Below are 22,049 nucleotides of genomic sequence, written 5' to 3'. Positions count from 1 at the left end.
AAGACATACAGTAGAAACTGAGTTACAAACTGACCAGTTAATAACACACCTCATGGAACCGGAAGTACACAATCAGGCAGCAGCAAAGACCTTCCCACCACCCCCAATACAGTACTGTTTTAAATGTAAACTACTAAAAAAAAAAAGGGGGGGTGGGAGGGAAGCACCATTTTTCTTCTGCATAATAAAGTTTCAAAGCTGTATTAAGTCAATCTTCAGTTGTAAACTTTTGAAAGAACCATAATTATGAACAACCTCCATTCTTGAGGTATTCGTAATGCTGCAGTTCTACTTTAGTGAGTAAGGATAATGAAACCAGAAGGGTTACATATAAAATCAAATCAATACATGCTAAACTTAGAGATTAACCTCCTGTCTAGAGTCTTTTTGTCTCTCTCTCCCTCCCCCCCCACCCCCCATGTCCTTTTGCAGCGACTCCTACCAAGTTTGGTTGGGGTCCCGTTTTCATGAATGTAAATGTGGTGTTCGTTTTCTTCCTGCTGTGGTTCAGTCTGTAGTGTATTGCCTCCCTGTTGACTTCATATGTAAATTGGGATTCCATTGTATTGGCTTACTATGCTTAACTTATGTGTGAACCGAGACAGGTGAATATACAACCTTTGTCTGTCAGAAACCTGTTTGTGAGTCCTGTCTAGATTCAGACTTTAGGAACGTATTTTCATTATACATATATTTCACAATGACATTAATGATAAGCGTGATGCTTGCTTTCATTTAAGCTCTTACATTATATCATTTATGGATACATACCCCGAAAGCTGTGTGCTAGGTGTAGTGAGTTTGTCAGGCCTGCTAGGAGTTGCTGCTACAGAACGGTGTACCATTTGCAAGCTGGCTCCAATGGACCTCTGGACCACAGAGATGTCCTCTGAAGAATTTAGTTCTTGTTAGTACTGTGACGGAAGATATGCTAAATTCCCTTTCCAAAGTAGAAGAGGAAAGGACCAAAAGCTTGCCCTGGAAATAAGTTTAAAAAAAAAAAAAATTCCATGAATATATGCCACTAACATAAGAAAAATCTCCTTCCATATGTTACTGGAATAAGAAAGGGGCAGAGGATAGGAATGTGTCAATGCTGATTTGAATGTTTGTTCCAGTTTGCAGCCTTTCATCTGGGAAATTTGGCACATTGCTTAGTGGCTCATGGGATACCACAGCTAAAGTCTGGTTGAATGACAAATGCATGATGACATTACAGGTATAGTAGTTCTTCATGAGTATATCCAATAATGAATAATTGAACAGCTTTGTAAATTCAGTTGTTCTCTAGCTATTCTAACACTGTTCTTGTTCACAGGGTCACACAGCTGCAGTATGGGCAGTGAAGATACTGCCTGAGCAGGGGTTAATGTTGACTGGTTCAGCTGACAAAACTATTAAACTATGGAAAGCAGGCAGATGCGAGAGAACATTCACTGGTAAGTATTTGGGTAAAATTGAGAGTATTTTCTAATCTGACATCTTTGTAAATCAACCACCTGTTTGTGAAAATTTAATGGATTCAAGTAACTTAATATTTAGACCAAGATTTTCAAAAGTGGCTAGTGATTTTTGGGTACCCAACTTGAGACACGTTAAAGAGGCCTGATTTTCAGAAAGTGCTAAGCAAAGGAATTTTTTTAAAGCTGGGTCTTTATTAAACATCAGTTTCTAGGATAAAGAAATGAGATTGCAAAATAAGATATTAATATGTTAAGCTGCTGCTGCTGAAAGCAATATTTGGTTGTTCATAAAACCTTTTCCTTTCCTTTATAAAGGACATGAAGATTGTGTGAGAGGTTTAGCGATTTTAAGTGACACAGAATTTCTTTCCTGTGCTAATGATGCAAGTATTCGAAGGTGGCAGATCTCGGGCGAGTGTCTTCAAATTTATTACGGACATACAAATTATATATACAGCATATCTGTCTTCCCTCATTGTAAAGGTAAGACTTCACTTCCAAAGTAAAATAGCAAAATAGCTTTTAAAAATGAATGGCAGTTGTGGTACCATTATATAATCTGATTTCTTTCATCGGCATTCTATTTTCTGTATTTTTCTGTTTGGACAATGAACATGTCACTGCAGGAGAAATGTTCTTGAATATCTGGGTTCAAAACTGCTTAGAAAATAGATATGAGCCAAAAGGTCCTGGGAATTGGGTGAAATCCTGCCCCACTGAAGTCAATGGCAGAACTCCCATTGACTTCAACAGGGCCAGGATTTCAGCCCGGGTTGCCATCTGCCTCTCAGTACCATAGCATAGTGCAAAAATGATACTTATACATAGCAATAGTCGTAGAGACAATACTTAATATTCCTATAGCAACTTCTGCAGAAGGATCTCAGAACATGCTGCAAATGTTAATTATGTAATCTTCACTACATATCTGAGAGTTAGATGTGACAACAGAGGCTCAGGACTGTGATTTGCCCAAGGTTACAGAAGAAGTTGATTCTCAGGTTTGTGTGTTAATCATAAGACCTTTATATGATTTATAGAATATGTTTGCACACTTGCTGAAAACTAAAGCTCCAAAAGCACTGTAACAGAGCACGGGGCCTCGGGCGGTGCATGCACATGTCTCAGTGCACTTGTTACAGTTCTTGTACCCTTTAAAACTGGCAGCTGTAGTAGCAGGTCACATATTTTTCCTAGTTTGTGCGCTCAACAGTAAATAGCATATGAGGTTTGCTGCCTCTTAGACAGAGGGGCACATGGGAGAGGCCCAGGGTTCGGGAAGGACCTAGGAGGTGACTTTCTTGCCCTGTAAGGCCTTCAAAGGGGACACCTGCAGGAGCCAGCTGGCAAAAAGCCTCCACTAGGGAGGGTTGTGAAGACTGAAGTCCTTGCAGACCCCGGGGAAGACGATGCCTTGATGATGGTGAGACTGTTTTGGTTTTTTTAAGCTTTGTTAATAAATCCCTGAGAAGGGAACTGGAACTGTGCTATTTGGAGTATAATTTCACCTTCCCAGCTAGTGGATCAGCCCACCAGTTTACACAGTTGAGCACTTTTTTCAGAAAGAAGGATGAGTAATGACTATTTTACCCTTTCTTTCCCTGTAGACCTCTTTAAGGAGAAACAAGAAGCATTTAATTGTAAAGTATTTACCTGCAAGAAGCTACTTCGTACCTTTTTCTTTGTTTTTATATTAAACTTCTATATGTTCTCTCTTTTCAGATTTTGTAACCACTGGAGAGGACAGATCACTTAGAATCTGGAAACAAGGGGAATGTGTTCAGATAATCAGACTTCCAGCTCAGTCTGTTTGGAGCTGCTGTGTGTTAGACAATGGTGACATCGTGGTTGGTGCAAGGTATCCAGACCTCACTCTGTATAAATATGTAGTGAGCTAAATTTGCAAAACACTTTGTCAAACTGATTATATGCATCATTGTGTGTGGGAGAAGTGCCTTGCTCCAGGATAAAATTTTCTTATTTTGGAGGAGGTTTTATATTTTCTTAGTTTCAGTAGAACATTTTTACTATTCTGAGGACGTCAGAAGAAATAGTGCCTTGGAAATGTGGCTGGTTTTTAAAGTTCAGTACCATGGATAGGCTAGCAGTTATTCTGTACCAAAGTCATTTGATAGGCGTATTCTGCTTCAAGGCACCTCTACTCTGTCTGCTTATTTTTTTGTGATAAAATGACAACATGAGAACCGAATCTTTTATATAGCAGATACTGGTTTTTAGCCTATTAAAGTTAAATTCATATTAGAAATAACTTTATTCCATACTAGGAACATAACCACTTTGACATATCAGATGATGGAGATTACATTTTTAAATGTGTTGTATTTCTCTGCATTCAGTGATGGGATTATCAGAGTATTTACAGAGTCTTTGGAGCGCACAGCAAGTGCTGAGGAGATTCAAGCTTTTGAAAATGAACTTTCCCAGGCAACTATTGACCCCAAAACTAGTGATTTGGGAGACATTAATGCTGATGATCTTCCTGGAAGAGAACATCTGAAAGAACCTGGTAAATTCTTCAGTTTCTATTGCATTAAAAAAACAAACAATAATAAACCTTGGTTTTGTAGCATCAGGAGCTTCATCTCTCCTGCGGATGGAGCAGGCTTTGTTGATCACTTAAATTCTGTTCTTTAACAATAAAAATTTCATTCTTCTGTGTTCACTGGTGTTATGGAGGCTCTGTTATGCCTCTAATAAAAGATTTTGTTTCTGAGGGATTTAACTGATAGAAGAATATCACTTCATGGAAATAGAACAGGTTACATTTATGACGCGCCTTTAATGGCTTTATTATGCAACAGTGCAGCAGTTTTTGATTAGCAATATGACTCAGTAAGGGACAACTTGATATGGCATTGTTTTCCTAAAAAAGAAAAAATAGTTACAAAACAAACTTAACACTTTCAAACTATGAATGTTGAAATAGAACTGATGTTGTCTTAATTGCATCAAAATTTAGTCTTAAATTTACTTACTTCAAAATGAAGCTCCCTATAAGAAAAGAATGAAGTCAAGTGAAATGAAAGGAAGCAATGATGATTTGGATAGCTCTTAAGCGGAAAGATGTATGCACAGGCGCGTGCACAAAACACACACACTCTCCACCCCTACCCCAGTCAGGAAGTAAAAACCTGAGCCAAATTCCAAGTTTTTTTTTTAACTTGGAAACATTCTTATTTCTCATTGGAAGCTGCTTCACTGACTTAGTTCTCTCTAGCTATGCAATTTCTTTTTTATTTATTTATTTATTTATTTTTATTTCAAGGAACAAGAGAGGGGCAGACGCGACTAATAAGAGATAATGGGAAAGTTGAAGCCTATCAGTGGAGTGTTAGTGAAGGGAGGTGGATCAAGATTGGTGAAGTGGTTGGCTCATCTGGAGCCACACAGCAAACATCTGGAAGGGTTTTATTTGAAGGAAAGGTATGTAAAGTTTTTTTTCTTAGATCATCGTATTGATGTTCTAGTAACTCTTCATACAAAAAACCCCACATTACTCCAGTCGTCGTTTGGAATAAACTTTTAAATAAGTTATGTACTTGTCATTACTTCATTATAGATCCTAGGTCTAACAAACATCTTTTATTTAGAAGCAGAAATGTTAGATACTGTACTTGTCTACAGTGTATACATCAATATTCCTGAAATACATTTGCTGGAGTCAACTAGCTGATGTGGAAAACTGTATAAACTCTAAACAGTGTTTAATTTACTATTCGGGATTGAGTTCTTACACGTTTATTGCTTATTGCTAATGCCTCATTGTATTTTGATTATCCTGTGGCCTGCTTTTCAGTACCTGCAATTTCTGTTGACTTCAATGGGAGTTGTAGTTGTATGTCTGAAAAGGTCACTAGTTTGTCATGCTACATATGTATACATACATACATTCAAGACTGGATTTTATAGTGTGTCTGATCTATTCTAACCTCTGCAGCCTCTGTAGATGGCCAGACTTGTTAATGAGAATTGATGTGATATATCTGCTTAATTATTTTTAGTGTTAGTTTGTCTCTAAAAGCCACACACATGGAAGTGTGATTTCAGTTTTCCTATTCTTTGCCCCTTTAAAAAGGAACATCTCTGCACTCTAAGGGAAACCATCACTTCCATTCATGGTAAAACTTGCTAATCTAGCCCACACTTGTTTTTTAACTGTGTCCAGTATTTTCTAAAATAAAATATTTAGACATCAGTCAGCATAGGAGAGTACTATATTTTACAGTTTAATGAAATCTGATAAGGATATTCATGTTCTCAAAACCAGAAATCTTAGTCTGGCATCATTTGCCTGTACTGTTCTTACAGTCCATATTTGATGTATCTGTAGATAAATATGTGATGACACCTCTTTGACTTATTTCCATTTTTATTTCCACTTAAAGGAATATGATTATGTTTTCACGATTGATGTGAATGAAAATGGGCCTTCCTACAAATTGCCATATAACATCAGTGATGATCCCTGGCTGACTGCGTACAATTTCCTGCAAAAGAATGATCTAAATGCCATGTTTCTGGATCAGGTGGTTAAGTTTATTATAGACAACACCAAAGGGCAAACGCTGGGGAATACAGACACTGGATTTTCAGATCCTTTTACAGGTAAAGGAAAAAATTTAATTATCACTGGTGCACTCTTTAAGATCTCAAATGTTAATATCTTTCTGAATTAAAACTGCAAACTATAAGGTGCGTGTTCTTTTCTGTCTGCAGCGTACAACATATTTTTATATAGTTAGCTTGTTCACAGATTTGGGACATCAGTTTAGCAGAATGCTGGGAAAGCATTCTGTATATTACCATGCAAATATGAGCCCACTAAGCGTCCAAATTCCATTTCCAATACTTGTCTAGCAAGACACTGACTTACTGTGGGGCTTTGCCTGATCTAGCTTCTGGTTGACTTAAATTGACTTCCACTATGTTTTGTTTAATTGTTACTAATTTAACTGCTGTGTTGGGTTTGCATTTTTTGTTAAACTGAACCTTCAACAAAAAATTAGTCACTTATTCTTCAATTTTCTTTTTATAATCAGTAATAAGAACAAAGCTTTTCAAAGCAGCATAACTTTTTTTTTTTTTTAAACCTTAAATTAAAAAGCTCTCCGGAATCTTAGTACAATTTTGTTGTTGTTGTTGCTTAGTGCTTTAAAAAAAAAAGTCTGAATAGAAATACTTTAAGACTTTTTTTATATTTCAGTTACAAGTTCTGTTGAGATTGAAACATTACCCTGCAATGTGTTACTTCAGCATTTTGCTAGTTTATGAAAATCAAATGCAACTGATTATGAACTGTTGAAATTACTAATAAGAACATACACATGCAATTAATTCCTTGGGGAAGAATGGAAAGGAACCCCACTTGATAGATAGTGTTTTTGCTTACTTAGACCTGAAGAAAAGCTCTTTGTAAGCACTAAAGCTTGTCTCTCACCAAAAGAAGTTAGTCTAATAAAAGACATTACCTCACCCAGTTTGTCTTTTGAAAGTCTAGAATGTGCTCAAATGGTAATGAATAAGGTGCAAGAACCTAAATAGGATAGACTAGTATGTGCATTTTCCAATCCCATTGAAGAACAAAAAGTAAACTACATACATGGTGGAAAGTAAACTTTATTGATAACGTGGTAGTAGCAAGGAAACTTTCTTAAATTTTATTTTAAAAATAAAATACATTTTTAATATTGTCCTTTTTTTTTTAAATACGTGGAGCTGACTTCTTGAGGGTAGTCAAGCTCAGTGAACAGACATAATTTTGTATGCAAGACTTTTAATAGTATCTTCCTTTTGGAGATACCAGATTTGCAATGTAAGTCTCAATCTAAATGGAATGATTTTAACCCAAGAGTTAAAACCCAATGCCTTAATTTTGCAACATAGATGGTTGATTTGGCAACTTGCTAGGAGGCTGACAGTCACAACAAATGTGTACCTTTTTTAAATGGAAAAAAAAAGTGCTCAGTTGGCTTGGCTAGATGACTAGAAAGTGTGGGCATATGTATGGTATGTGTGTATGTATAACTGTCTTAAGAAACAAAACAAAAAAAGGCCTGCAAAACATTTTTATCACCCCAGGCACAAACTGCATTCAGCCTCATTTTGAGCCACTTTGCTATCTGAGGAGTGACCAGTGCAGAGACTAATAGGCTTCAGTAGAAATTATCATCAACATAAGAAAATAAACTGGCTTTCCTTTTCTTACTACTTCACAGGCAGTGGTCGCTATGTTCCGGGCTCTTCATCTGGGTCCAATGCTGTACCTGCACCAGATCCATTTACAGGTATTACATAACTTGATTTTTGTTCTGATGCCTCTGGCAGGCATCAAAAGGTGGGTTTTTGGGCCTGAACATGATAATTAGTGGCCAACAAAGAGCACTAAGTTTCCACCCATCCCTTCATTTTGGGGGCCACAATCTTGATCAGATTGACTCCTCTTGACTCAGATTGACCAGACTGACTCCTCTGCTGTGATAATCCACTGTGAGGAGAAGTGATATGAGGCTCCCTCTTCTACCTCACACAGTTCAGTTTGTCCTCTACAGTGTACCACCACTCCAGCTGCAGAGGAAACAAGGTGCTTAACCCTCATATTTGCTAAACTTTTGTTAAGTCACTTGGCCAACTAGGGGTTGGGTTTTTTCTGTAGAATTTTACACGTTAGTATCTTCTTACTACTCTGGTTTTATCTGAGTGAAAACTGTCTTAATGTAATAGTATAGAACACTTTCAAATTAGCAGGATCGTGACCACAACTGTTGGTGTGGGGATAAGACAATCACTTGCCACTCGAGAAAGATCAGTTTGGCTTGTATTTTTTAATTTCTAGTTTTGTGCTAGAAGAAACAGGGCATAACTAACATACCACTGTGTAGCACAATCCTCAAACTGTGTGAAATGCTGAGGATAACTTTTATTTCATTAAAAATAACATTTTTACTTTAAGGGGTATACGGATATTGTGACTGTGTGATATAATTTCATCAATAGCAGAAAAACCTAGTTATCTTTTTACTTTCCTTGCTGTGGTATACATTAATGTAATCCCTCAATTGCCATCTTTTAGGTGCTGGTCGCTATGTCCCTGGTTCGGCATCTAATGTGGTAGCTCCTTTAAGTGGAGTAGTTGATCCATTTACTGGTAAGGGCTTCATCTTGCAAATAAATAAGCATTACTAATCTTTCACTTCAGTTTCTCTTTTAACACTATAAGATTCTGCTTGAGATGAGATTTTTATATTAAATTCAATTGTTTTCAAAGCTGTATTAAAAGGAAGCCTGTTTACCCTCTGAAATGATTGGAAAAATGTAAGAAATTTTTCATCTTTTGTATATCTCTATTCTGTGCTCCAGTGGGAATTGTACAGTGAAACATCAAAGTATGTGGTGTTTAATCTGCCCTTAAAGGAATATAAGGGTGACTCTATTAGTATGTTAAATAGGTTTCTGCTCATACAGATGGTGTCAGTAGTACCAGCCAGAGAAATTGGTATATTCAGTTTTAAATAGCTAAGTGAATTCTACTAATTGAGTTTATTCTTTTCAGATGTTATTCTAGCAAATCGATCACAGGTAATAGGTCAAATCTGATAATTCATTGCTAAGATAGGGGAAATTGCCTTTCCAAAGAAATCTCTCAAACTTCAATTCCAAATAATGTAGGTGTAGCCCATGCAGACCACCTAAATCATTTGCCTCTGTATTGTAAAAATGACACCGTGAAGATAAAGGGTTTTTTTGTGGATTAAAATTTGGACTGTCCATACTTGTGTGTCAAATATGATATCTACTCTCCAATTCTAAGTATTATTTTGGGGGAGATATGTGGCTAGTGTTACATAGGAAGTCAGACTAGATGTTCACAATTGTCCCTTCTGATCTTGGAATATTTGAATCAATGAAAAGATTGTGAACTGAAAGATATTTGTTTGGATTACAATGAAATCCTAGTTATGCACTTGCTATTGTGCAGGAAAGCATTTGGAAAAAATCCAATTATGAATTAATTCTGTTTATAAATATGGCCTTTTGGTTTTGTCACTATTGTAAGTACTAATGGCATAACTAGTGACAAATTTCAGGAGCAACACACATAGAAATATATAGCCATCGAGTTTAACTTTCTGAAAGGAAGTTACTACTTGTTATCAAACGCTATTCTGTTGAATTTCTAATATCTTTTCCTTGTGTAGGAAGAGGTGCTTATCAAGCAACTGATGCTAAAGCTGAAAATATTTATTTTCCAAAGAAGGAAGCTGTCACTTTTGACCAGGCCAACCCCACACAAATATTGGGTGAGTTTTTTATTCCTATATCTAATTTTGGTTAAACTAATTCTCCTTTCTTTCTCAACCCCTCCAAGAAGCTACATTATTTTTACCACATCTCCAACCTTCTAGTCCTGCACAATTGATATCTTTCAGTCACAGCTCCAGCCAGACCTACAATATGGAAGGGTATTTGAAAATCCAGAGCATGGGGGATTGGGAGTCGAGACTAAATTTCACAAGGGACTAATTTTTCTTTTATATAAAATATCTACTTGGTTCTCCCTGTAATACAAGTCTTGCATGTCTATTCTTGCTCTTTTTGGGGATTTTGCTCACTGAATTTGTGATTCTGAGTGATACAAGTCTTGCTCCCCCTGTTGCAATAAAACTCCACAGTGCTCCCAGCCCTTGCTGGCTTCAGGAGGACATCCTTTGATTTGGACTGTATAGCCAGGGCTTGAAAAATGTACCCAATATCCTGAGTAGTCATGTCCTCCATGCTGTTTTACACAGTCATGTCCCCTGCCCTTTCCTAGACCAAGTCCAAAAGGGACATTATACTCATCTAGCCTGACATCCTGCGTAACACACGAAGTAAAACAGTTGTGTGCACCAGGGATTCTCAACCTTTTTCTTTCTGAGGCCCCCCCAACGTGCTATAAAAACTCCACAGTTCACCTGTGCCACAACAGCTGGTTTTCTGCATATAAAAGCCAGGGCCGGCGTTAGGGAGTAGCAAGCAGGGCAGTTGAATGGGGCCCAATGCCACAGGGGCGCCCGCAAAGCTAAGTTGCTCAGGCTTTGGCTTCAGCCCCAGGTGGCAAGGCTTCTGCTTTCTGCCTGGAGCCCCAGCGGGTCTATCACTGGCCCTGCTTGGGAGGACCCCCTGAAACATGCACATGGCCCCGCAGTGGGCCTCGGGCCCCTGGTTGAGAACAACTGGTGTACAGTATTTAACTGTAATTTACAGTGAACAAACTTTCCATTGAATTCATGTAAATGTACCTTGCTTTTGTTAGACTTTTCCTTTTCTGCCTTGACTCCACTCTCTCTTTGCTGTAGTAGATCGTAGTGCTTGTTTTCACTGTCACTTTACTTTTCTTACTCTCCCTTGACCCTCCCCCCTTATCATTTGCTATTTAGTTCTGTTTCCTCCCCTATGTTTTCTGTGTCTCATCTGTCCCCAAAATCTCTTACCCTTCTTTTTTTGTCTGTATTTTCTGTACCTAGAGAGTTCTATAAAACTATACTAGATATGATGGTAATTCAAAATGAGATAGGTGCTATACACATTTACGGGATGACATAGTGCTACCCCAAAGAGCTTATGAAAGTAAAATCTCTCCTTCCCACCCACATTTATTCATCATTTCACTATCACCCTCTCCCCATCTTCCCAACTTTAGGGGGCTTGAAAATGTACCAAATATCCAATAGCCAGAGGACTGAACTAAAATGAAGGGTCCTAACATGCCCACAACCTTACCCCAGCTGCTTGGAAAATGAAGAGTGCTGGGATTACTACCAGGGTGCTGTCCTTTGACTACCTCCTGGGGTTCCATATTTTATACTCAGTACTAGAAAATATCTGATCAGTGTGAACTCCAAACCCAGACTGCTAGAGGGTAGAGAGCAGTGGCGCTGGAACATTTTTAGTAGTGAGGGTGCTGAAAGCCAGCCCCCTTAACCTTGTTCGCCCCCCCCCCCATCCCACCCCGAGGCTGGGAGCAGGGCTGTCTCTCTGGGAGCAGGGGACCCGGATGGGATAAGGGGGCTGAGGTGTGGGGCCTGAAACGGAGCCCTGGGCAGGGGCTGGCAGCTGGAACCCCATGTGTGGGGCCAAGAGCAGAGCCCTAACTGGGTGTGGGGCCCCACGCATGGAGGCCTGGGAGCAGGGTTGGGGCTGGCAGCCAGGACCCGAGCCTCAGGTGAGATGAGGGGTTGGGGAACGGAGTGCAGGCAGAGGGCCAGGAGCAGGGCATAGGCGTGGGAAACAACCCCAGTTTTATGCACGGAACCAGTGGTTGGGGAGCGGGGTGCGGGGCCAGCTGCCCTGCATAAAACCTGGGGGTGCTGCAGTACCCTCCACACCCCTACTTCACGCGCCTATGGTAGAGAGAGAACATTCTTCTTCTAACTCTATAAGCTGCTGGTTGCTTGAGTATAGTGGTGGTCTCTGCTGATCCCATGCCTTCATTTGTGGGGAGTTCTCTCTAGTAAATAGCTCTAGTCCTACCTCTGCTATTACTCCTAGATTTTCCCCATGAATGAATTTTGAATTCACTAATTGAATGAATGAAATTGACTAATTTTTACTGGTTTAATTGCTGCCCATGGGGTTTCCAGTAATAGCTGTGAGAACAGAAATTTGCAACCACAAGGGCTAGAATTTTTTTTTTTTTTTAATGAAAGCTTAGATTCTGCAAACGTTGATGTCACTCACCCAGGAAAGTTTTTCCTACTGGCCCTGTGTGAGTGAATTGTTCAAATGATAAAGATTATGGAACTCGGCTAGTGTCCCCAACTACAAATTTAATGTAGGGTTTTTTTTCAAGATAGAACGTCAACCCGTCCTTCCAGGACTTCCCATTGATTATCTGCTAACAAATTTGACAAGAAAGGGTAGCAGTAATTGAAGTGGTACTCCTGCTTGTACTTTTCTATAGAACTGGAATTTGTGACCTTTGGTAGGCGTATGTGCATCAGTGGATCAACTTTGTGGCAAACTTTAAAATTTTGGAATATATTATATATAATAAATATTTTGTCCTTAAATTAGCATAGTTTAAACTAATTTTAGTTTCAAAGGATTTTTGAATCATAAGGTGATTACACGTTCCATGGCACTTAACAAGCAAGTATGCATATTAAGACGATTTCAATCATTTCCGAGCACGTCTTGACTCAGTTAAACTTTGAATTACCCAGCCTTCCCATACCTTAGCTACCCTGATAATCAAAAGGTAAGGGGGTGGGGGGAGAACAGCTATAAACACTCAAAACTAATTTGTGGTGATATGATCCTTTACCACCTTCAGCTGACATGTTTCAGTATCCTATAGATGTGAATTCAAAATCTTTTCCCCCCTCCCCTATTTTAAAACACTTTATTTACTTTTGAAAATTTGCAGCAGTATTACTTACTTCTGTAACCAGCTCTTTCTTGAACATTCTTGAGTCTGTAATGCCAAGTCTCTTAATGAGAAATGCAAAATGATAAAATATGAACTAATATTATTGATGTATTTTTATAACTTAAGCTTAGGAAGTCCAGGCTTCTCTGGGTCAAGAGTTTTCCAGAGATACTGTGGATCATGGAATGTTGTGGCTAGAGCAGGGAATCAAGGATCCAGATTTTGGGATTGTACCTCAGCTTTGCGCTGACTTGCTGGGTGATCTTGGAAATGACGATCGTGAAAAATAGTCACTTGTGAAAAACTGAATTTGAAAGGTTGTGAAGTCAAGCAAAATAACAATTTCTGTGCAAAAATCTACAGAACAAAAGTTGTGAGAATAGAGGGGGCTCGATGTTTCTAAAATGCTTTGAGATTCTCTGGAAAGTGCTTTGTAAGTATTTTTCAGGTGGTGAAAATCTACTGGCACAGACTAACCTTTTGGGGTTTTTTGGTTGCACAGGTAAACTAAAGGAACTTAATGGAAGCGCACCTGAAGAACAAAAGCTAACTGAAGATGATTTGATACTCCTAGAAAAGTTACTCTTTGTAACATGTAATACCTCTTTAGAAACACCAACAGCACAACAACTTCAAACTTTGTGGAAAGCAATTAACTGGCCAGAAGGTATGAAATAAACACATTATATGGATGGGCAGGAGATAATTGGGAAGCTCCTCTTCATCTATCCCTTCCTTTGAGTTGTTCCTCCACAGTGTATCTGTTCCCTCCAAATATTCATCCATAGTTATTTGAGGAAGGGAAGTAATTAACTTTGCATTATGGTGCCTTAGATTTTTCATGATTGCTTCACTTAAAAGCATGTCGTTCTGCATTGTTTAAACCCAGATGTTCAAAAGTTACTCTGTAAACCTCCAAAACTGCACTGAATGCATCTTCTCAGGAGCTCATTGGACTAAGCCAAAACTGGCCAACTGGAAGTGATTAAGTGTACCAGTATTTGAGTTTTGAAGTATTGCAGTTGTATTCTGCCTACAGCTGGGAAATCATAGAAGATTAGGGTTGGAAGAGACCTCAGGAGGTCATCTAGTCCAACCCCCTGCTCAAAGCAGGACCAATCCCCAACTAAATCATCCCAGCCAGGGCTTTTTCAAGCCGGGCCTTAAAAACCTCTAAGGATGGAGATTCCACCAACTCCCTAGGTAAACCATTCCAGTGCTCCGCCACCCACCTAGTGAAATAGTTTTTCCTAATATCCAACCTAGACCTCCCCCACTGCAACTTGAGACCATTGCTCCTTGTTCTGTCATCTGCCACCACTGAGAACAGCCGAGCTCCATCCTCTTTGGAACCCCCCTTCAGGTAATTGAAGGCTGCTATCTAATCCCCCCTCGCTCTTCTCTTCTGCAGACTAAATAAGCCCAGTTCCCTCAGCCTCTCCTCATAAGTCATGTGCCCCAGCCCCCTAATCATTTTCGTTGCCCTCCGCTGGACTCTCTTCAATTTGTCCACAACCTTTCTTTAATGGGGGGCCCAAAACTGGACGCAGTACTCCAGATGTGGCCTCACCAGTGCCAAATAGAGGGGAATAATCACTTCCCTTGATCTGCTGGCAATGCTCCTACTAATGCAGCACTACTAATGCAGTCGGTCCCCAGCCTGTAGCGGTGAATGGGACTCTTCCGTCCTAAGTGCAGGACTCTGCACTTGTCCGTGTTGAACCTCATTAGATTTCTTTTGGCCAATCCTCCAATTTGTCTAGGTCACTCTGAACTCTATCCCTACCCTCTAGCGTATCTACCTCTCCCCCCAGCTTAGTGTCATCTGCGAACTTGCTGAGGGTGCAATCCATCCCATCGTCCAGATCATTAATGAAGATGTTGAACAAAACCGGAGCCAGGACCGACCGTTTGATACTGGCTGCCAACTAGACATCGAGCCGTTGATCACTGCCGTTGAGTCCAACGATCTAGCCAGCTTTCTGTCCACCTTGTAGTCCATTCATCCAATCCATAATACTTTAACTTGCTGGCAAGAATACTGTGGGAAACCATATGAAAAGCTTTGATAAAATCAAGGTTTATCACGTCCACTGTTTTCCCCATATCCACACAGCCAGTTATCTCATCATAGAAGGCAATCAGGTTGGTCAGGCATGACTTGCCCTTGGTGAATCTATGTTGACTCTTTCTGATCACCTTCCTCTCTTCCAAGTGCTTCAAAATGGATTCCTTGAGGACCTGCTTCATGATTTTTCTGGGGACTGAGGTGAGGCTGTCCAGTCTGTAGTTCCCCAGATTCTCCTTCTTCCCTTTTTAAAAGATGGGCACTATATTTGCCTTTTTCCAATCATCCGGGACCTCCCCTGATCGCCACGAGTTTTCAAAGATAAAGGCCAATGGCTCTGCAATCACATCAGCCAACTCCCTCAGCACCCTCAGATGCATTGCATCCGGCCCCATGGACTTGTTCATGTCTAGCTTTTTTAAATAGTCCTTAACCTGTTCTTTCACCACTGAGGGCAGCTCACCTCCTCCCCATACTGTGCTTCCCAGTGCAGCAGTCTGGGAGCTGATCTTGTCTGTGAAGACCGAGGCAGAAAAATTGAGTACTTCAGCTTTTTTCACATCATCTGTCGCTAGGTTGCCTCCTCCATTCAGTAAAGGTCTCACACTTTCCCTGACCACCTTCTTGTTGCTAACCTACCTGTAGAAACCCTTCTGGTTACCCTTCACATCCCTTGCTAGCTGCAACTCCAATTGTGCTTTGGTCTTCCTGATTACACACCTGCATGCTCAAGCAATATTTTAATACTCCCCCTTAATCATCTGTCCCAAGTTTCCACTTCTTATAAGCTTCCTTTAAGCTCACAAAGATTTTTCTGTTAAGCCAAGCTGGTCACCCGCCATATTTGTTATTCTTTCTGCACATCAGGATGGTTTGTTCCTGTGCCCTTAATAAGGCTTCTTTAAAATACAGCCAGCTCTCCTGGACTCCTTTCCCCCTCATATTAGCCTCCCAGGGAATCCTGCCCATCAGTTCCCTGAGGGAGTCCAAGTCTGCTTTTCTGAAGTCCAGCGTCCATATTCTGCTGCTCTCCTTTCTTCCTTTTGTCAGGATTATGAAGTCGACCATCTCATGGTCACTGCTGCCCAGGTTGCCACCCCCTTCTACTTCCCCTAACAATTCTTCCCTGTTTGTGAGCAGCAGGTCAAGAGTAGCATGGCCCCTAGTTGGTGCCTCCAGCACTTGCCCCAGGAAGTTGTCCCCAACACTCTCCAAAAACTTCCTGGATTGTCTGTGCACTGCTGTATTGCTTTCCCAGCAGATGTCAGGGTGATTGAAGTCCCCCATGAGAACCAGGTCCTGTGATCTGGAAACTTCTGTTAGTTGTCCAAAGAAAGCCTTTTCTACCTCCTCCTCCTTGTCTGGTGGTCTATAACAGACACCCACCATGACATCACTCTTGTTGCTCTCGCCTCTAAACTTAACCCAAAGACTCTCAACAGATTTTTCTCCAGATTCATACTGGAGCTCTGAGCAATCATACTGCTCTTTTACATACAGTGCAACTCCTCCAGCTTTTCTCCCTCGCCTGTCTTTCCTGAACAGTTTATACCCATCCATGACAGTACTCTAGTCATGTGAGTTACCCCACCAAGTCTCTATTATTCCAATCACATCATATTTCCTTGACTGTGCCAGAACTTCCAATTCTTCCTGCTTGTTTCCCAGGCTTCTTGCATTCGTGTACAGGCACCTAAGATAACTAGCTGATTGCCCTACATTCTCAGTGTGAAACAGGGGGCCTCCCCTGTTGCACCCTCCTCCTTGTGTTTCCTCCCAGTATCCCACTTTCCCACTTACCTCAGGGCTTAGGTCTCCATCCCTTGGCAAACCTAATTTAAAGCCCTCCTCACTAGATTAGTAAGTCTGCCTGCGAAGATGCTCTTCCCTCTCTTTGTTAGGTGGATCCCATCTCTTCCTAGCAATCCTTCTTCCTGGAACAACATCCCATGGTCAAAGAATCCACAGCCCTCTCTCCGACACCACCTGCCTAACCATGCATTTACTTCCACAATACGATGGTCCCTACCTGGGCCTTTTCCTTCAACAGGGAGGATGAACGAGAACACAACTTGTGCCTCAAACTCCTTTATCCTTCTTCCCAGAGCTACATAGTCTGCAGTGACCTGCTCAAGGTCATTCTTGGCAGTATCATTGGCACCCGTGTGGAGAAGTGGGAAGGGGTAGCGGTCCGAGGACTTGATCAGTCTTGGCAGACACTCTGTCACATCCTGAATTCTAGCTCCGGGCAAGCAGCACACTTCAAGTTTCCCGGTCTGGACGGAAGATGGATAACTCCATCCCCCTTAGGAGGGAGTCCCCGACCGCCACCACCACCTGTTTCTTCCTCTTGGGAATGGTGGTCGTGGAACCCCCCATCCCTAGGACAATGCAACCCATGCTTTCCGGTCGATGGGGTCTCCTTCTGATCCCTTCCCTCAGATGACTCTTCCAAACCATTCTTTGCCATAGTACCTGTGCGGAGAGCCTGAAAACGGTTTCTTTCTTCTATCTGCATTGGGGGTACATGGGTTCTCCTCTTTCTTCTTCTGGAGGTCACATGCTGCCAATTTTCTTCCCTGTTCTGCACTGCCCTCTCAGATTCCTCAGCATACTGTGCCTGCAGTACCAAACACTGACTTCTAAACAGAAAAATCTTCATTTTCTCTGATGCAACGCAGGGTTGATACTTGGGTCTCTAGACATTTAACCTTCTCTTCCAATATGGAGACCAGCTTGTACTTGTACAGACAAAGTCGTTTCTATCCTCTGGGAGAAAGACAAACATGGCACATCCTCTGCAGGTCACAACAGCTGATCGCTCACTATCCATATTGTCTTCCTTCTAAGAGCCTCTTCACATGTTGTATTTACTGCCCACAGAAGCCTGAAAGGCAAAAACTCTGTGGGAAATCTCCCCAGGCAAACTGCCTCGGTTTGCTTCTCCTCTATTCACAGCTCATTCGGTTCCCAATTGGCTGCTTTTCTATAAGGCTGCTGGCTCGAAGCAATTGGCCCGGCTCAAAGCCTTCCCTCCAGTCAACCACTCAAGGCCCACCTGCAACAAATCACTCCCAATTCACAGTTTTCAAACAAATCACCACAGGGTCAAACAGTGCCTGCAACTAGCACCAGTCAAACAAATGGTCACAGCAGACAGACACTCGGATATTCACCGCACCAGCTCACAACACAACCCCTCTAATGCAGCACTCACCGTAGTGGACGGTGGCGTCAGGTTGAGATTTATAGCCTGTGTAAATCAGTTGGGTGCACTGTGTATGCTGAACTCAGGAAACTGAATTTAAAATTAACCTTATGTCAAGCTAATGCTAACGTGACATTTTAAGTAGAAAACTAACTTTTTTAAACAAATCACATTTAAGAGATTTAATATGAATTTTTTTATGTTAGGTAAATTATTCATAACAGTTGTGAAACATAGCAGTTAACTATACTATAGTCTACAGAGATGTGGGAGATCAGTGCTGACACCTACGTGTTTCTAGTGCTTTTACGGGTGTACAGTCTCTTCATTTCAAAGAGCCTGGATGCCGGTAAAAACAGCTGTATGTGAGGAGGAGGATCAGGTGCAGCTGATGGTATAAAAAAAAAAAAGTCCTGCTGCTAAAAAGGAAAAGAGGGACAGGAGCTGTCAGCCACCAGAGAGGGAAGAATGTCCAGGGGAAGATCGAACTGGGCAGCATATCCAGGAAATTAACTGCCTGGACTTCTTAGCACCTTAGATATCTTGTACAGGGGTGTGTGGGTGCAGGGAAGTGTCTGGGGAAGAGGAGGAGATTTGGGGGCAAGAAAGCATGTATAGGAGAGAAAAAGGAACAGAATAGATGGTTTGGGGAAATTAAAATGGAGATCAGTAGCTCACAGTGCAATTAAAGGGACTGTGCTAACTTAAAAATCACATTTCTGCCTGATATCTCAACTGTTACCAATAACACCCAAAATTATCCTAACAGCCTACAAGGGGCGGGGGAGGGAATCTCCTTTTAAAGTTGTATATTTGCCTGCTATTTGTATATAGCCTGTTTCGGTAGTGTCCGTTTCCCTTGTTCAATGATTGCTGTTTTTGTTTTTTGTTTAAGTGGTTCTATAGCCACAAATATTTGTATGTGAGCTAGGAGGCAGGTGTAGTACCTGAAACTATTCATATTTTAAGCTTACTTTAGAAATACAGACTAGGTTTCAAGTTCATGGCATCCTTTCCATTTTTTTTTCAAATTGGATAAAAAACATATCATAGTGTGGGCAGCTGAAAATACACTAAATATTTTCCTTTTCCATGTAAACAGTTGCTGTAGTGGTCACAAAGACATTATGAGATCTGGAATGGGAGGTTGCCCATGATGTTTGCTATTTAGATGTGGGCTACATTGAAAAAAGTTAACACCTGTGAAACAGCTGTGTTGCATGTGAAGTATCTGTCTTCTCAATGTTGTCAGACTGAATTCTTTGGACATGATAGTTTACAAGTGTCTTGGAAGCACTGTGACTATATCTGAAGTTAATACCCATGGCAGCAAAGTTTCTCTGGTAGACATCTGAAACTTTTTGTACAATTGAGGCTCCGTACACAATTTTGGTTTTGATATGAATTTCTGAATATTTGAGTACTTGTTGTTTAGGCACTTGGGGTCTATCTGCATCTTAATTGTTCGCTGTATGTTCCTTTTATAGTACTCATTTCAAAAGCAGGAGTACAGATCTGCGCATATAAGGAAAGCTCTCCAGTTCTTACAAACAATGCAATATCTGTGTAATGCATTAAAATATTTTTCTTGTCTCTTAGATATTGTCTTTCCAGCATTAGACATTCTTCGATTGTCTATCAGGCATCCCAGCGTGAATGAGAATTTCTGCAGTGAAAAGGATAGCATACGATTCAGCAGCCATCTCCTAAAATTTCTGAGTCGTAACAGAAAGCAGGCAAACCAGTTACTGGCACTTAGAACTCTTTGCAATTGTTTTGTCAGCCAGGGAGGCCAGAGGCTCATGATGTCACAGAGGGACACAATAATGTCCCATGCAATAGAACTGAAATTGGGCGGCAATAAGAACATTCACATCGCACTGGCCACATTGACATTGAACTATGCTGTTTGGTTACATAAAGTTAATAACATTGAGGGAAAAGCTCAGTGTTTGTCAGTAATCAGCACAGTCATAGAAGTTGTTCAAGACCTTGAAGCCATTTTTAGACTGCTTGTGGCTCTTGGGACGCTAATCAGTGACGATACAAATGCTGTGCAATTAGCCAAGTCTCTAGGAGTTGACTCTCAAATTAAAAAATATGCCTCTGTATCAGAACCAGCTAAAGTAAGTGAATGCTGTAGGTTTGTCCTTAATCTGCTGTAACTTTTTTTTAGCACTTGGGCAACTAGGAATATGTAGCGAAATAATTTTTTTTTTTTTTTTCATATTTTACATGACTGAATATAACTGAAAAAATACTGTGGGAGAATTACAAATTTGATGAAGATCTAACTTGTCATGAGTGGAACAACCTAATAAAAACTTTTGCACTGATTGTAAATTATGTTTTACTGTCTGGGATACATGAGACGCTGGTATGAACTATACTGTCTTGAGTGATGAGCTCATTAAATCTGTCAAGCTAAACAGGGTCAAACCAGGTCAGTACTTGGAAGGAAAACGTAGGAAGGAAAAAAACAAGGAAACGTTGTTGATTCAGTATGTCAGTCTCTTTAGAATCCGCACTGAAAATAGTACTTCAGCATGATGCCGGGAAGCATTGTGCCTGTTGTTGGTGCTGTTTGCCAACAGACAGAAAACTAAGATTCTGATCAAATGTGACTGTTAAAGATTCGATGGTACTCGTCAGAGTTGAGGTCTGAACTTGACCAGAATCCTGCATTCTGCCTACTTAAATTTCCCTTGTAGTTTTCTTCATTTCCTTCAACTGTTGAATGTGGTGTTGCTGTACATGGTTAAAAGCTGCAGCACATTAACCCCGGAGAGGTGAGGAGGAAGCTCTTTTGGAGCAGGAAATGTCTTTAAATGTCATTTGAGCTTACTCACTGTGAGTGATTTGGTGAGACAAGAGACCACCTTCATGTTATGTTTGTGTAACAGTTTGAATCCCTGATGCTACGAAGGCTTACATGTGCTTAATTCTGTGCTCAGGAATAGCTCCACTGACTACGTGTGCATTAAGTTCAGCAGTGTCTTTTTCTAGGATCAGGGTCTAAGTTTGTGAAGCTCTGTGGAATCCTTCAGAATGAAAGACGCTATGTTCATTATACGAGGGCAATATAAAATAGCAAATGATATACCCAGACTTTAAGGTGGAGTGATTCAATTAAAAATAAAAACAGCTGGGGAACTAGGCTCTGCTTCTTGTCCTGCCTGCATAGTTCTCTGTTCCAAGGACTGGGAAGCACTACTCATAAGGTCTGCAAAGCAGGCTCCTTGGCCACTTCAAATGCTGTTTCCTTGTCCTGGTACTGAACCGAAGATGTTGGTTCCTCAACATTCTGCTGAATTTTTCAGATTCCTAAATGAGTTTAGGGCCGTGGCTACACTTGAGAGTTACAATGCAATAAAGCCTACCCCAGCGCCGTAACTCACTCCCCGTCCAGACTGGCAAGGCACATACAGCGCTGTATCTCCGTGGCTACAGCGCTGCAGGTACTCCACCTCTCTGAGAGGATTAACAGCTGCTGCGGAGTGGCTGAGATGCTGGTGCTCCAGTGTAAACGGGGAGTAACCTTATTATGCAGTGATTGACCTCCGGAAACTCTCCATAATCCTTTTAACTGAAGCTTCCTCTCGTTCCTCTCTTTGTTTTGTTGTGAACTCCAGACGCTCCAGGAGCTGCTTATCAAAAAAACAAACACAGCTACTGTTTGCTGTGAATGAGTAGAGGCAGGCAGGGGGGCTCCCTTTGGAACGCCCACAGCTAATGTTGCTTAAAGGGGGAGGGGGGTCGTCTGTTTCGGCAGGTGGCTGCTTATGTGTTCTGTGAGGAAAAAAACAAACAGCTGCTGTTTGCTTTCAGTGAGCGAGGGGTGGAGGAGGGAGTGGGGTCGGAACTTGCAAGGCAGGGTGCTGA

The 22,049-nt window shown here is 40.9% G+C and overlaps 1 protein-coding gene across 1 annotated transcript in view; it reads left to right on the top strand.

The window, feature by feature from the left end:
• The window catches only part of PLAA (phospholipase A2 activating protein), a 28,165-nt gene extending 7,655 nt beyond the window's left edge, over window positions 1-20,510 (top strand). Inside the window, exons 3-14 of the mRNA XM_005294743.4 lie at window positions 1,119-1,219; window positions 1,319-1,439; window positions 1,779-1,946; window positions 3,186-3,321; window positions 3,821-3,990; window positions 4,750-4,907; window positions 5,870-6,089; window positions 7,700-7,768; window positions 8,554-8,628; window positions 9,680-9,781; window positions 13,394-13,558; window positions 19,767-20,510. Coding sequence (XP_005294800.3) covers window positions 1,119-1,219; window positions 1,319-1,439; window positions 1,779-1,946; window positions 3,186-3,321; window positions 3,821-3,990; window positions 4,750-4,907; window positions 5,870-6,089; window positions 7,700-7,768; window positions 8,554-8,628; window positions 9,680-9,781; window positions 13,394-13,558; window positions 19,767-20,332 — 2,051 coding nt within the window. The 3' untranslated portion in view covers window positions 20,333-20,510. The remainder of the gene's footprint in view (window positions 1-1,118; window positions 1,220-1,318; window positions 1,440-1,778; window positions 1,947-3,185; window positions 3,322-3,820; window positions 3,991-4,749; window positions 4,908-5,869; window positions 6,090-7,699; window positions 7,769-8,553; window positions 8,629-9,679; window positions 9,782-13,393; window positions 13,559-19,766) is intronic.
• Window positions 20,511-22,049: the final 1,539 nt, after the last annotated feature.

This window comes from Chrysemys picta, chromosome 6 (genome assembly GCF_011386835.1).
Source record: "Chrysemys picta bellii isolate R12L10 chromosome 6, ASM1138683v2, whole genome shotgun sequence".
Taxonomy (NCBI): domain Eukaryota; kingdom Metazoa; phylum Chordata; order Testudines; family Emydidae; genus Chrysemys; species Chrysemys picta.
Note: the sequence above shows the minus strand (reverse complement) of the source record. Positions and strands in the feature narration are given on the sequence as shown.